Consider the following 15,658-nt stretch of genomic DNA (forward strand, 5'->3'; position numbering starts at 1 on the left):
TTTTATTTATATACAAAAATTAAAGTCAAACTTTGCACGTGAGAATGGCAGTAAGAGTAAAGAAAAAGTTAAATACGTGTCATCGGAGGATTATTTTAGTTTAAATTCTCATTTTACATAGAAAACCCACTTAAAAAAAAAAAAAAAAAAAAAAAGGAGGAAGAGGAATCGGATATGATCGTTTGAAGAGCAATTTGAGACGTACACTCTTGTTTGTGGCTGAGTGGCAGAGACGCTGTGATTGGTGGGTCCCACAAAAAAATATGTATAAACAAAAATTTTGTGGGCCCACAAAATAACGCGTTGATAGAAAAGCTCGCTTTCTCCTATGGTCAAAACATCCAAGAAATGATTGATAAAGGTCAAACCATCAAAGTCAGGTGATCTAACGGTTAGATGTTAATCAATGTCCGTGGGACTTGATACGTGTCTCTATACGGTAGCCCACCCACTTGTGGAACCATCTAGACTTCTTTTTATTTTTATTATAAAACTTTCCAATCCTATTATTGTTCCCCACGATAAATTGATGGGTGATTCACTAGTAGTATATAAAATTTTTTAGTTGATTTACATTTTATTATCATTAAATTACAAGTTCATCACCAGCCACGTGGCAGTCATTAACAATTACTAAACAAACCTAATGTGTCCATTTTTTCTAGAGATATAAAATTTAAGCCTTTTTTCATTCTTAAAAATTTTGAACAAAAATATAATAAAAGTAATAATTAATAATTAATTAATTAATTTAAAATCAAAATTTTAATATAAAGATGAAATATTTTGAAAATATATAATTTTTTTATTAAATTTAATTATATTTAATTTTTATATTTTTTATAAAATGATTAAATATGAGAAAATAGAAAATAAATAAAATATATAAATTTTTAAATAAGTATTAAAGTAAAAGTGAAATGCCGCTTTCAAAAGGTAGGCAACTCTCACATTGTTTATTGGGTGTTGGCATGCACTAAATGCATGCGTCATTTGGTACGTAGTCCATTTGTCCATCCATTTGATTTACAACTTGTACATTGTGCATGCATAGAATATGTGTATATATAAAATGGCTATCGTCATACAACTACTTAATTATTGTTTATTCACTTTATGTACCATCATGACCATTTTTGCTCAACATGCTTATCTATAAAGTTACCCATGGAATCTTCTTCTTTCCTCCTTTACATATATGCTCAAGTACATACACAATTGCATAAATTTCGTTATTTAAAACTAAGTTTATATATTTATCCGATGTTTATTCTTGAAAAATATTTTTTAAAATATATAGAAAAAAAAAAAATATATATATATATATATAAACATTGATTTTTCCTTTTCTATCTATGTTTGTATTGATTATCATACGTGTTAATGAATTATCAATCTTGAATTGACATGTGTGTTAAAGAATTAAATAAAAATTCATTTCATGTCACAAATTTTATAATATAAAACACTTGTGACAAATATAAAGTTGTCATGTACCATTAAAGGTTCCAAAAAAAGGAACTAATGTTGTGTGATGTTTGACACATAGGACATATCATTTTTGCCACGTGTCATCCATATTCTCTCACACTAGGTTGACACAAAAGAGGAATAATCTCGTGATGGGAAAAAATTAATTAATTAATTTTGATGATTAAAAAAGTATAATTATTATTAATCATAATTATGATAAAGATAAACATCACAACAATAATAATCGTCAATAATATTAGGGCAAATTTCTTAACTCATTTAATGGAATGCTTCCTTATTTTCAAAACAAGCTTCTACAATCAAAAACATTATGGAAAAGGTCTAGAATTTTTATATTGAAATTTGAATTTGACGATTTGAATATTTGAAAATTTTTTAAATGAGGATTTTTTAAAATTTAAATTTCAAGATTTAATTAAAGATTTTGAGATCTTAGTTTAATAAATATAATGTCTATTTTACTGAAAATTTCATTTTTTTTTTTAAATGTCTTTTGATTAAAATATTTAGCATTGGGATACTTGGATGATCATGGGCTAATTAATTAATGAAGAACACTTATGAGCTAAATTTAGTGATCAAAGTCTATTATGGGTTTAGGTTACTAAAGTCTATTATGGGTTTATATCACTCGAGCCCAATTGAAAACCATATAAATACTATCTCGGTTAAGGTTTTAAGTTTTTGTCTTATCCTACCATCCAAAAAGAGAGAGTTCTCACCTCCACTCTTCCAAACAACCCATCATTTGTGTGCTAATGAATAAGGATGAATCATAAGACAAAAGATCGTGGGCATACGAAACATCTAGCCACTTTAGATTTGTTATTTTTTAAACAAAATCGACTTGGAAAAATCCAAATCATTTGATCCTTGTTATTTAAAAATGTAATTTTTGCTACCATTTCTATGATCTAAATACCCTAAAAAGTTTTTATGTACTTAACTTGATTTTGGAATACGGAACAAAGTGTTCCAAAATTATTTACAATTACAATATATTTATATGGATTAGGATAATGATGCAAACATGAAAATCCCTAAAAAAATTAATTTGTTTAAAAAAATAGTATAAAACCTTGTAACAAATACTCAATAAAGTAACAACAATCCTTGTATGAATGAAAGTAATTCAAATGCATATGGCACAATCACCCTAGTGATGCTAAAATAAAGGTATGTTAATAACCCTATATGTCTATGCATTTTCATTAATATATCCAAAATTAGATTTGTAATTATTGAAGTGTATATTGATGACTGGAATCTTGTCGAGATTCTCGAAAAGCTCACAAAAACTACAAATTATTTGAAAAATAAAATTGAGATGAAAGATCTTAGAAAAACAAAATTTTATCTTGACTTGTAGATCGAACATTTTTCAAATAGAGTTTTAGTACATCAATTGAATGTGAAATTTCACTTAAGGAATTATTGTGACACCACATATTTCATTATCACAGATCTTCATGATAATCCAAAATAACACATTATCTCATTCCTATAAGGTATCATTGTATCTTTATCAAGAATATCTATTGTCATCAGCTTCTATTAATTGTGACATAATCCGTAGGGAATATATGATTGTTATAAGATTTTGCTCATAGTTCAAGGCCTCCTAATGACTTCAACACAAACTTAATATCATTTTAAAGTTAAAAGCTCGTGTAGTATCGTAGTTCGGTGAATCATAACAACTCGATAGCCAATATCATAATTTACCATTGGCCTTATCCAATTGTAATTACTCACATTAGTACACTCACCATGAGAAACTCATTCCAATTACCAATATTAGTCATTCTTCTAATTATAAAGTAATATATTATAATCTTATATGAATTGTTTAAGTCCATTAACTTACTGTGAATAACTCATCAATCTTGTGAGAAACCTATGACTTGGATATTTCATATAACTCCCAATGCACCCAATTCATAATACAAGTAATGTAAACCTAAATGCTCAAATTAATATTAATACAAATGATGGATAAATAAATGGAAACTCAAATTTGACTTTGTTACATCATGTATTGCTTTTAAGGGTTTTATTCAAACATTTCCAACAATCCCTCACAAAGTGCATGATTGAGTAAAAAAATAGATGATGAATAGAGAAATACCATAATCCAATGCATCAAAATTAGTGTCTATAGACCACAAATCAACCTTACAATAAGTAAGTTGTGAATTAAAGAAACTTGTTGAAAATAATTTTTTTATGAACCAAATTTCTTTGTATATGTAGAGAATTTATCATCCACATAGGTTTCTTAATTCAAAACTGTACATAACAAGTTAGCATGAATAGGTCATATGTCCTACCTAAATATTAATCATGAGAACTCTGGAAGCCTAAGTTCTTAAAGGAGGTGATTCCACCTCCACTTTTATATAAGTTAATTTATCAAGTATGTATTGTAATTAAAAATAACACTCATAAGGGATATGGTATTTATTAAGAATAAGTACTCAGTCTCAATCATTGCAATATGTGTTCAATTTGTACTTTGAGGATGAACTCTTAGACATAACTAATTGATAAAGCATCTCATGTTCAATATGTTACTTGGAATTACCCATATCTATTTCCTAGGATTTCCATTTCAGTAATCTGGGTTACCATCATTCTTAACTTTTATGTTAGATGCGAGTTTCATCCTCCTCGATGTTTCTTCAATTAATTTTTTATTGAGTGGTTTAGTAAGAGGAACAACCAAATTTAACCATAACCTAACAAAGTCTAATGTTATTATCTCTGTCTCAAGCAGTTGCCACATAATGGTGTGCCTCGGGTGTATGTGTATATTATTTCTATTAAACATCTAACTCTTTATCTTCATAAACTGTAATTGCAACTTTACAATTACAATGCATAAACACAACGATGGTGATCTCATCCAAAAGAGAATATCTACCCAAAGGTTTCTAAACCATTTAAACTCATAATTTTCCTTTTATAAGGTAATAAATTTAGTCTCTGGATCGAGTAATTCAAGTTTGTTTATAAGACTTCTAAGAAATTGCTTCTCCTCCAATAAATACATACCCATTGTAGATTTCATTTCATTTGAATAAGAAAGTTAGCATCACTATACTCATTAAATATATTAAGAGATCCATTTTAGCACAAACCATGGTTTATGGTGCTTTTCATGTACTTAAGTACCTTGTGAATAGCCTTTCAGTTGTACTGGCTAGAACTTTGGGGGTATTGATTAAATCTATCTAATTTATAAGCAATATTAGGTCTAGTTCAATCACTTAAGTACATAAAGCTACCAATGATCTAAACATGTATTAGTAATAGCCATAAGTTGAGTTGGAAGCTTGATCGATTGAGTCACCATAGACCACTCAAGTCAATTTAACCCCCTCTTGGGTGTAGGATTAGGTTAGAATAACTTGACTTTAGAAAACCCATACAAATTTGGGCCCTACACATGTAAGCTTAGGTGCCATTTCTTCTTCTCTCCCAACCATATTATTTATTAACCTTCCAAAATCATCCCAACGTATTTGTCAACCTTCCAAATATGATTTTAAGATCCAACACTAAGGATTTTTCAAAATCTTTAAATTGGTTATTGGGAAATTTAAGAGAAAATGCAAGACAAAAAAATAGAGATAAGAAAATAAAAGAAAAAAAGAATCAAGGAAAAATATAAAGACATAAAGAAGTTGACAAATTATTTCTACACATTTTTAAAATTTGTTTAATTTATTTTTCATCTTCTATATAAAATTTATGTGATTTGAACGAGTTAATTTGCATTATATTTAACTTTTTTATATTGAGAAAATTAAAATATTAGTTAAAAACTTGTGTATGTTCAAATTATTCAATATTTGTATAAAAAAAATATAAAAGTGAAATAAATTTAAAAAGACATATAAAATAATTTATTGATTTTTAATCTATATTTTTTATTTTTGTTTACCTTTTTCTTCGATTTTATTTTCCTTCTTATTTTATTTCCTTTAAATTTTGTAGGAATCAAACATAGAGTTAGTGAATTTCCTTGCTAAGAAAATACTCTCAAAGCTCGCACCAAGCTATTCTACATGCAACTTAATATCATCTCCACTTGAATTCAACCTTCTCAACTTTGAATTATGTCATAAGATTGACTTATGAAAAACTAAAAACCTTTTTTAAAACACAATAAGAACTTCTATGCCTATTTTGTTAATTTTATTTAAAGAACTTACGAAGGAAAATGTTCATTCTTACAAAAAAAAAAAATTTATATTTTGACTTATGTAAAAAGTTTTTTAATGATTAATAAAACTTTTATAATACTTATATTGTCTTTCAAAATTTTTTTACTTTGGTTTCAACTTTAGTTACTAGGCTTACGCCAAAGAGTGGAAACTATCCCAAATCGATCGATATTCAAATTAATACAAAGTTTAAAATTTAAAATGCATATGTTTTTTCTCAATAAATTTTTTCTGTATATACTCTCAACAATCTTCTTAGCAACATTTAATCACTCTCAATCTCCATAAGTGCTTAATAAAGCAGCTTTTCAGCTTTACCCTAATTTAGAATTGATTAAATCTTAATATTCAAGAGTTAAACTCAAACTTCAAGAGAGTCTTACTAATTAATAGTTAAACTCAAACTTATTCTCTTACTTGGGCAAATCTTAGAAATATTTTCTAAATTCAAAAACAAATTTTGAGATTTAAAGAAGTTGCTAGATTCTTTGTATACACGTAGCCTTGTAATATTTATTCACATATATTTATATTCATTACATTTGAATTAATTCTAAGATTAAGATAAATATGATTTCACTATGATTGACAATATTGTTTTAAAAAAACGCTTTTTGTTTAAAAATCTTTTTGAAGAAGGATTGAGTATCTGATAAAGTTTAGGAAATATTTTTAATAATTTAAAAAATCACTTATGTTCTTGTATAGCATTTTTATGATTGTATTCAAAACACTATAGAAAAAACATTTTTAATAAAAATACTTCCGAGTATAAATATTATAAAACGAAATTTTACAAGTTTTATTAAGATTTAAATTTTATAAATTCTTTTTGGCCTTTTGAGACATAGAGAATATCAAAGAAAGGAAAAAAATTAAATAAATATATTCAAATCCTTTTATTTAGTTTATTGTAGTAATTATAAAGAAAAAATAAATATAATGAAAATTATATAAAAGTTTATATTTTTTTTTCAAAATTTTTAATAAAATGAAAAAAATTATTAAATTAGACATTTTCTTTGAATTTGTTTCTCCACATTTTATTTTCCTTTATCTTCTATGTTGCCCATTTTCCTTTAAAATTAAATCAAAACTTGCTAGGAAACGAAAGCAGGAGAATATGGATTCTGAAATTGGGTCAGTGAGTCCGGGTTTGGCCCATATATTGAAGACTTCATAAAAAATAAACTCGGCCCATTATCTATAAGAACAATAATGAACTCGGTTCCGAGTCGACTCACCAACTCAGTCCACTTTGTAAAAGCAAAAGAGGTTTCTTGAGGGAAGGGAAACAGAAGTCGAAACCTAGATCCATTTATTCAATCTTCAAATACCCGGAAAGATATATGAACGTGAGTTGCAGGGTCTGATCACAGCTCTCCAATTTTTTAATACGACGTCGTTTACTGAGCAGCTCTTCCTTTGTTCTCTATGCAGTTGATGGATTCGTCTCATTCCAACCCCATGTCGCTGTGCTCTCAAGCAGACTCCCAGAGGACTCTGTACGTTCCATTTCTGATCCGTTTGGAAATTTATGGATTTGGGCTCTTCTGATTTTAAAATGTGGTTCTAGGGTTTTGATTGTTTGTGGGAAGATTTTTATTTTGCTGAGGAAGGTGATGATTTGTTGAGGTTTGGTACAGGTACCCGTATGTTACTGGAACATCTGTGATTGGCGTTAAGTACAAAGATGGAATCCTTATGGCTGCTGATATGGGAGGTTGGCTGCTAAACCCATAAACGCAACATTGCATTTTTTTTTTGGGGGGGTTATTTTTAATTTAGGTTGTTCTCAATTTTGAGAAAATGAAGGGAAAACGAAGAAAAACATGACTACGAGTTTTTCTGTTTCTAAACACTCGATTCAGATCAACTGAGCCAATCGTTTTTCTACTGGGTCTTAAACAATGAAAAATAAAATTATTATTTTCTACTTTCTCTCATTTTCTCTGTTACCAAATGGGTTCTGGCCTTTTGATATATTCTACTGTAAATACATGGGAAAATTCTATTCAATTTCACTCTGTTTCAAAGTTGATTATGTTCTCCTGTGTAAGTACTTCTGCTTATCCCAAGCTTGCGAGTGTTGAATTGTGGTTGAGTGGTTTCTAGCATTGTCAATAAGCCCTCTGTTATATATTGGTAGTTCTGATGTTTTTTTTTTTTTTTTTAATACAGACTTGGTTGTGGTGCAGGCATTGTAATCGCTGTTTGCCTTATGTTTTTGATGAAAAATAGTTTTTTTTTTTTTCCTTTTTTCCTATTAATGCATAAGGTTGTGGTTATAGACATTTCTAGGGAGTAAGCATTAATATGGCCCCATTAGAAACCAGCTTAACAACTGGTTAAGTTAGTAAACACTATCTCTTTAAATTTGTCTAGGCAAGATGAAATTGATAAGTTTGATTACAATAATTTATTAGAAAAGTTCCAGCATATAGGCATTGTATATTTGATCTTGTGGTGGAAGAGAGTAAAGCAAATCTGACTTGTTTCTAGAACTACTGCGTGTTGGGATTTTGTGCTGAACTTCTTCAATGTCAATTTTGTTTTTGCCTTGGCTCTGAAAGGCTTTGTATTTTTCTCACCCGGAAAAAACTTGCTCACATTCGATCATAGGGGCACTCCCAAAGGCAGGACTGGCTGCAAGAGAAGTAATTAGAATAGGCCCTGAGAGGCTTTGTATTTTTCTCACCAATTACTTTTAAGAGTCTTTAACTGTTTTATTGGGGAGACTAAATGACTAACTTACTATTGCTACATAGAGCGATTAAAATGCGTAGACTAAAATTTTATCTAAAACCACCTATGACAATTTACAAATAACCACCATGTTGTGGATCAAGATTAGCTTTATCAGGGATTGTATATGTTGACCATAGCATATAACACACTATCCTCTTGTTCTTCCAGGCTAAATTACCATTGTGGATGCAATGTAGATCATTAGTTATGAGAAATATGTTTCTGTTGAATCGTTTGTACTATTTCTGAAATAAAATCAAATCAAAGTTTTGAAAGAACTCTTATATGTGCTGTTTGATTTTTAAGGACACATTAGAAAAGAGATGAAAGCTGAATTTTATTACAGTTACCCCGGAGGGGCTTTGTGAGGTTCCAGTCAAGTTTCATTTTCCTGTCTCTTCTCACAAATCAGGAGGCACAGCAGGAAACAATAACCAATCTGATAAGATCATCTACCTTATGACTTTAAATTGTTAACTCTAGAAAAATGGCATGGCATTTTGTAAGGGAAAATATCTAATTAGGTGGCTTCAATGGAAAACCCTATCTTTTGATTTTATATCAAAATAACGTAGTGGCTGATTTGGAGGATGAGATGGCTAAAGATGGAAGATTCTTTGTGAAATCATACTATAAGGTGCTGATCTTGATTCATAGAAAATCTTTGCTTGGGAAGTAGATTGGAGAAGTTTCTTACTGTGGACCAGCTTCAGCAAAAGGGAGGATATTTGCCAATTGGTGTTTTTTGTATAAGCAGGAAGAGGAGTCAGCTAATAATTTAATTATCCAGTGTGAAATATTTGCCAATTGATCATCTTTCATGATTTTCTTTTCTTTTTCTTTTTTTTCTTCCTTTTTTTGTTTTCCTTAGTTGTATTTGTTAAATGTGTGTTTCTTCAATGATTTTTCGCATAACCTGCCTTAGTGATCACTTCTATCTATTTTTCTGCAAATGCCTTTGCATAATTGTTGATGTTTCCCTGAATTATTTGTGGTTTAGAATCTTCATAACACTTTCAGATTGTAATACTAACTGGTTCTATGAATCCCAATTCGTGACAAAGTTGCTTATTTGTTATCCTCACATTACAGGTTCTTATGGGTCTACCCTTCGTTACAAGAGTGTGGAGCGAATGAAGCCTATTGGAAAGCACTCTCTTCTTGGAGCAAGTGGAGAAATAAGTGATTTCCAGGAGATTTTACATTATCTTGATGAACTTATGTAAGCAGTAGCTTCTTTTACTTGCATGAAAGCAACAAATAGCTAAACCTTATTCCTTCTTATTACTTTTAGCCTATGCTAATATACAAGCTTCAAGTTAGTTATGATTTCTGGTTTTGGATGTTTTACTATTGCAGCTTGTATGACAATATGTGGGATGATGGGAACTCTTTGGGGCCTAAGGAGGTGCACAGCTACTTAACTCGGGTGATGTACAATAGGCGCAATAAGTTCAATCCTCTGTGGAACTCACTTGTCCTTGGTGGTGTGAAAAATGGACAGAAATATCTTGGCACGGTAACCCTGAATTCCCTGACATTCTTTGTTATGATGCTGTGGCAAGTTATCAGCATTTGGGGGATATGACTTGTATTTATGATTATGAATCTTATCCAGGTTAGTATGATTGGTGTACATTTTGAGGACAATCATGTGGCAACTGGATTTGGAAATCACCTTGCACGACCAATTCTTCGTGATGAGTGGCATGAAGACTTGAGTTTTGAAGATGGTGTTAAGTTACTGGAGAAGTGCATGCGTGTACTTCTGTATCGAGATAGGTCTGCTGTCAACAAGCTTCAGGTGTGGCTCTATCTTTATGTGGTTTGCTTCATGGTTCATGTAGTCCTTGGTGCCCTTTAATGAGTTGACTAATTAGGTTCTGCAATTATCTGCTTGGAGATTGCTCTCATGAATGACTTCTCAAAGGGATAGTTTGTTTGGCTAAGTTCTTTTACTTTTGTGTGACTTATCAAACTGCAACCCGTATTTATTTAATAAATGTTTCCCAATGTGTTCATGGTTTTTTGTTAGCCATTTTCATTTGTGAAATTTTAATTGGATATCAAAGGATGTTCATGGGGGTCAAGAAAACCTTCCAATCATTCTTTGCTTCTTTCTTTACCTACATCGTCTAAAATACCTATCTGGCTTCTTCTATTTTCAATCACTCTACCATCTTGTTTTTTTCTTTTTGTAATTTTTTGAAAAAAATTTCAGCACTTCCTTCAAAATCTTAAAGGAATTATTTGGTGAACCCTGTTCCCACCAAGTTTGAACCCTCTCTCTCTTTCCCTCCCACAATTTGTTAAACCACTTGATTTGAAGGCCAATAGATAGTTTAAAATCATCTCTTTAACCTACATTTTGACCAATCAGCCAAACTTTATTTGGGGGAATCGAGATACATTTTTTTTTGTAGGCAAATTATGGGTATATTTGTGGCTCATGGATGTATTTGTGGTGCCTATCAAAAAAGGAGCACTACTCTAGGTCATGACAATTATGGAGTCACATTCTCCCCCTTGCTTCCATGCAAGTAAATATAATATAAAGGTGGTGCTTATAGATTCTCCAATTTTACTAGGAGTTTGAAGAGATTGACTTATGTTTAGGAATATGTGATTGTTATCTTGTCATGATTGGTGTCAGTTTAAGTTTTTCATGTTAATCTTAGTTGTTATTGGAGGTTGTTTATTTAAGAGAATGTTGTTGACTTCCTTAGTTTTGTCAAATTCAATGCCCTAGACACTAAATGTTTGTTGGATTAAAAAGGGTGAAAAAAATTAGATATTTGTATGTCATCATTGTACATGCTCTGCATGGGTGACTTGCTTCTAAATCAGAACAATTGTTTGCCTTGAAGTGTTGAAACTGAGTTAATATAAACTAAGATAATTGTCTGATATGGTTTTCCTGTAAATCATTCTCTTTCAGATAGCAAAAATAACAGAAGAAGGTGTAACTATTTCTCAGCCTTACTCCTTGAAGACTTTCTGGGGATTCTCTGCTTTCCAGAATCCAACTGTGGGTGCTGAAGGATCTTGGTAGCTAGCCAGCTGCATAGCTTCTTAAGATTCAGATCTTCCAGTAACAGATGTCGGTTAAGATACATGAAGCTGCCAAGTATGGGCTAAATTTGAAAGTTGATTTGTCTTTATGTTTTGGAAGGCAAATGCTATGGTTTGTTGAACTCTCTATGTGTACTGCTAAATAGTTTTGAAGATGGGCTGTTGGATTATTAGAACAAGAGATTCCTTGAAATCATTAAACTTTGCTCATCATTATATTTGGCCTTTTTTGTTTGAAATGGTGTTATTCATCAGTTAAATGTAATTTTGGAGGATATTGATTTCTTTAGTTCAAATCCTCAATCCTCAATCCTCAATCCTTGAATGAAGGATGTTTCTCAGTGAAGCAATGCATAGCTAAAATTGTATCAGGATTGAGGCTGGTATAGGGGCTTTTAGCTTAAGGGTTTTCGTTCAAGGGTTGAGCAGAAAAGTGGGTTGGATTTAGAATTCTCTCCGATGTCAAGAAAAATATTGTGTGCATAATGTTGGTGGTATGGCAAGTACAAGAAATATTTGGTCTGAAAAGAGTGATGTGTGTGCATTTGAATCGCCATCTCTTTCTAAGCCATGCTATAGATGCTGTATTTGATGATTGAAGGTGAGGATATTTTGCAAAAAATGCTAAGCTACATGAGACTCTGGCCCCTTTCCTAAGCCAAGGTATTGTAAAGGATTTAGGAGACCCAGCATCAACAGGGAGAGGGACACTGCAGCAGACTGGATGGGTAGGAGTTGGAGCAGAGAGATGCCCCGATAAAATCTCTTGGACCACCTGAGGGAGGTCACCAGGGCTCTTATCTAGGTGCTGGGAATGGAGGGCAGAAGCAAATCTGGCATGGGCTTATTGGGAACACTAGCATATCATAGGCAACCTTTCTGAACTCTTTAACTTCCAAACTCATTGACTGAGAAGGAAAATCATTACAACTCTTCTACATATTGCAATTCTATTGTGAACCCATCTCCTCATAAACGTGCTTAATATCATTAAGAAAATTCTTGAACATCTTCCAATGGTATCTTATATATATTACAGTACAATGTTTAATAAAGCTTTTCCCATCCTGCTATTCCAGTGGGCAGTGGGCTAGCCCAGTTTTTTGGAGGACATGCACTGAATAACTCTAGGCATTTACGAGCGCAACCATTGCTGACAGCCTGCTGTACTCCTAGCTCCAGCTGGCTACCTTTTGCCAGATTTTCTTCTTCAAGTGGGCACCTTGTTATGAAAAAGATATTCATTATTGCTTGAATGTGAAAGTAGCAAGTTCGCCATTTTTACTATTGGGTATATTTGATGGCTCCAATTCCATCAAATGGGGAAAAAAAAATCAAATGATTGTATGCTATCCAGATCTTATAAAACGCTCAGAGTCTTGATCATTTCTAGCTTGTTCTGCTTGAGATTCAGCCTATTCACAACAAACAAAAATACATACAGATCTTACCTTGAATGAGTCCCGCTAAGAAGTTCAATGCCTTACTCCTCATCCGAATTTACCAGCATTAGTCAATGAGGCTTCAATAAGCTCGAAGCGTGTGAAGACTCATTTTGGATTTGAGTAGGTTGCAGTGGTAGGGGCTTGAGAGATCTATCCGAGAAAATAGGAAACCATGGCTTATGGCTTATTGGTCTGCAAGAGATGCTAAAATAGTAGGAGAAGATGTTCCTCAGCCCCAAAAGTTTTTGCATATTCCATATCTTCAAAAGCTGAACACATGATCAGCCTATCCACAGTCCCAGCTTTACCTGCAAGAGGAGTATACTCTCTTAGCTTTCCAAGAAAACTGAGAACAAAGAACTTAAAAAGAAACACGACACCTACCTTGAAACTCTACATATATCCTCTGCCCAGCTCCCCAGTTGACTTATTTACACATGAAAGGTTTCCTATGCAGGAGAAATGATGCTGGCGCCTAGCCCTCGAATGGACATGGGCGACGGCGTCATCTCTCCTGCGAAGAGAACCTTTCTCTGCATCTTTTGGTAGGATCACTGGAATCTTTATCTTGCAGAGGCCATTTATTTATAGATCACATATGCTGCTTCTATCCAGACTGTTTCCAACCAAACAGGCCTACAAGGCCCTCAATTATCATTGATCCTCGAGCACACATTATTGAACAGACAGTGTTTTCCCTGCTATTTATGTTCTTTTATGTGGCTACGATTTTGAACCTCCCAAGAGATGGATCAGTTATGTCCCATATTTTAGGTGATGTCACCCTCCGTACGTCAGTGGCTGCTCCACATATTTGCACTCTTACTTTTCTACAAAAGAAGGGACATACGAGACAGACAAAAGCAAAAGGGGTGCCTTCGTTCCCTTCATCATTACAATTGCTTATCATGCTTCAGTCTCTATGTTCTCATAACAAAATAGACAATATCACTGTTAGTTCACTCCTAAACAGTTAAGCACATGCACTTTTTCTCCACTTTGAGCACCATCTTTTGAATGTGGCACATGGATTGGAAAGCAAAAAACTGCTTCACTTTGTGCTTACCACTTCTCTTTTTCTTCCAAGGATGGAATTCAGCCGCTATTATTGACTTAAGGCATTTGGTCCAAATCATCAAATCATCATTTAAGGTGAGAAAAAAAGGAATAGGTTGTGATGCTTTTGTTAGGAGGCTGGTCTTCATCATCCATTATCTCAGCAGTCTTGAGTTTCCACTTGTAAGCATAGGGATAGACAGCTGAATTATTGCAGACTTTATACTGTTTGCCTACAAATACTGTGGAAATCAGATGGAATGAAATGGGTATTCTCTCAAACAGTTTTGTCGTAAAACAAAGAAGGGAAAATGCATAAAACAAGTGAGACTGATGAGAAAGTTCTCTTCTTGTATTCAACAGTCACTTCCATACTGTTCTTTCCTGTTCGAATTATGATTCATTTTATTGCCATTGACATGAACAGATGCTTCCATATACTATGGCTTAAAGGGACTAATCCACTCTTTTTTCCTCTTGGATCATATGAACTTATCTTTCATCATAATTTGTTAGGCCATATTTATTCATCAATAACCAAATGAACATTGAATTTCTCCACATTCTTTCAACTGAATTTTGCTCACATGGTCTAATGTTTCTCAATTATTTTTCCAACAATGATGAAGACTTGATCCTTTTGTCCTGTTCTCGCCAATTTGTTCACATTTTCTCATATTGTGTACCTTCTTCTTGACTTAAAGAGCTTAGTCCTAGTGAGCTTGAACACGCATCTAAAGCGCTCCAAACATCATTTTATAAATGCTCCTAGGCCTTAGCTTAGATACTAATTATGTGATATCCCACGTCAAATAGGATAGGAAAAAAAGTTTTAACTTTATTAATAAATTTTTTTTTAACATTGTAGATGCATTTTAAGGCTGTGAAACCTCTTAAGCTTAGAGTAGATAATATCTATTAAATTATGAGTGGGTTGTTATAAATGATATTAAAGTCAATCCTCTACCTAGACCTAGATGTAGACCTTTGTTTGTTCGACTTTGTAAGGTGTATCTATCTATTTGACCTCATAATCTTTTGAAACACAATGAATTGTGTTTTCATGGAAAGTGATTGTGATATCCTACATTAAATAGGGGAAAATTTTCCTACTACATGTACGAGTTCCTTTTAACCTTGTATATGCATTTTAAAGTTGTGAGTACCTTTTGGGTTTAGAATAGACAATATCAACATAGTTAGGATCGAGTTCTTATAATGACTTGAATTCAAATCTCCTAAATCAAATGATCTTGCTATAAATTTTGAGTACTTTTTAGCCTTTTTGGTGTCTAATATTTGCTGCTTACACCAACCTTCTCTACCAGAAACTGGCAGCCATGCGCATTGTGTTCTTCACTGGTATTTTGAAATATGTTCTTGTGTTCATATGGTTTGGAATTAGTCCTATTTCTTGGGTGGCATGTGGGGGCTTTTTGCCTGGTCTAGGCTCAGCCCATCAGACCAGAGCTTCCAAGGGATAGGACCTTTTTCCAACAGAGACAAAGTTGCTGCTGAAGGCACTTGGGGCCATATTTTCCAAGACAAATGGTTCCCTGCTAGCAGCTTATGGGTAGACCTCAGTTGTCATCTCAATGAAAACTGTTGCTTATG

At 32.4% G+C, this 15,658-nt stretch overlaps 1 protein-coding gene and 1 long non-coding RNA gene across 3 annotated transcripts; one reads left to right on the forward strand and one right to left on the reverse strand.

Moving 5' to 3' along the window:
- The first annotated feature begins 6,921 nt into the window (after window positions 1-6,921).
- On the forward strand, window positions 6,922-11,759 carry LOC100263853 (proteasome subunit beta type-4). The gene is made up of 7 exons (XM_002284953.5): window positions 6,922-7,078; window positions 7,164-7,228; window positions 7,370-7,446; window positions 9,564-9,693; window positions 9,831-9,990; window positions 10,090-10,275; window positions 11,410-11,759. The coding sequence occupies exons 1-7, from the start codon at window positions 7,073-7,075 to the stop codon at window positions 11,521-11,523; spliced, it is 738 nt and encodes a 245-aa protein (XP_002284989.1). The 5' UTR covers window positions 6,922-7,072; the 3' UTR covers window positions 11,524-11,759.
- A 750-nt stretch (window positions 11,760-12,509) lies between these two features.
- Window positions 12,510-13,958, reverse strand: LOC104879566 (uncharacterized). 2 transcript variants are annotated; one of them, XR_785997.3, is made up of 3 exons: window positions 13,373-13,640; window positions 12,995-13,296; window positions 12,510-12,765 (listed from the first exon to the last, which is right to left on the reverse strand). It is a non-coding gene; the product is annotated as an uncharacterized LOC104879566 (long non-coding RNA). The 2 variants fall into 2 exon arrangements; XR_009465826.1 differs by having other exon boundaries at window positions 12,510-13,296; window positions 13,373-13,958.
- Between the last annotated feature and the right edge of the window lie 1,700 nt (window positions 13,959-15,658).

Source organism: Vitis vinifera, chromosome 6 (assembly GCF_030704535.1).
Source record: "Vitis vinifera cultivar Pinot Noir 40024 chromosome 6, ASM3070453v1".
NCBI lineage: Eukaryota > Viridiplantae > Streptophyta > Magnoliopsida > Vitales > Vitaceae > Vitis > Vitis vinifera.

Excerpts from the sequence above, each read along its gene's own strand:
- LOC100263853 (XM_002284953.5), top strand. Across the intron at positions 7,229-7,369 it reads GCAGACTCCCAGAGGACTCT|GTACCCGTATGTTACTGGAA; the intron begins GTACGTTCCATT and ends GGTTTGGTACAG. Across the intron at positions 9,694-9,830 it reads CATTATCTTGATGAACTTAT|CTTGTATGACAATATGTGGG; the intron begins GTAAGCAGTAGC and ends TTACTATTGCAG.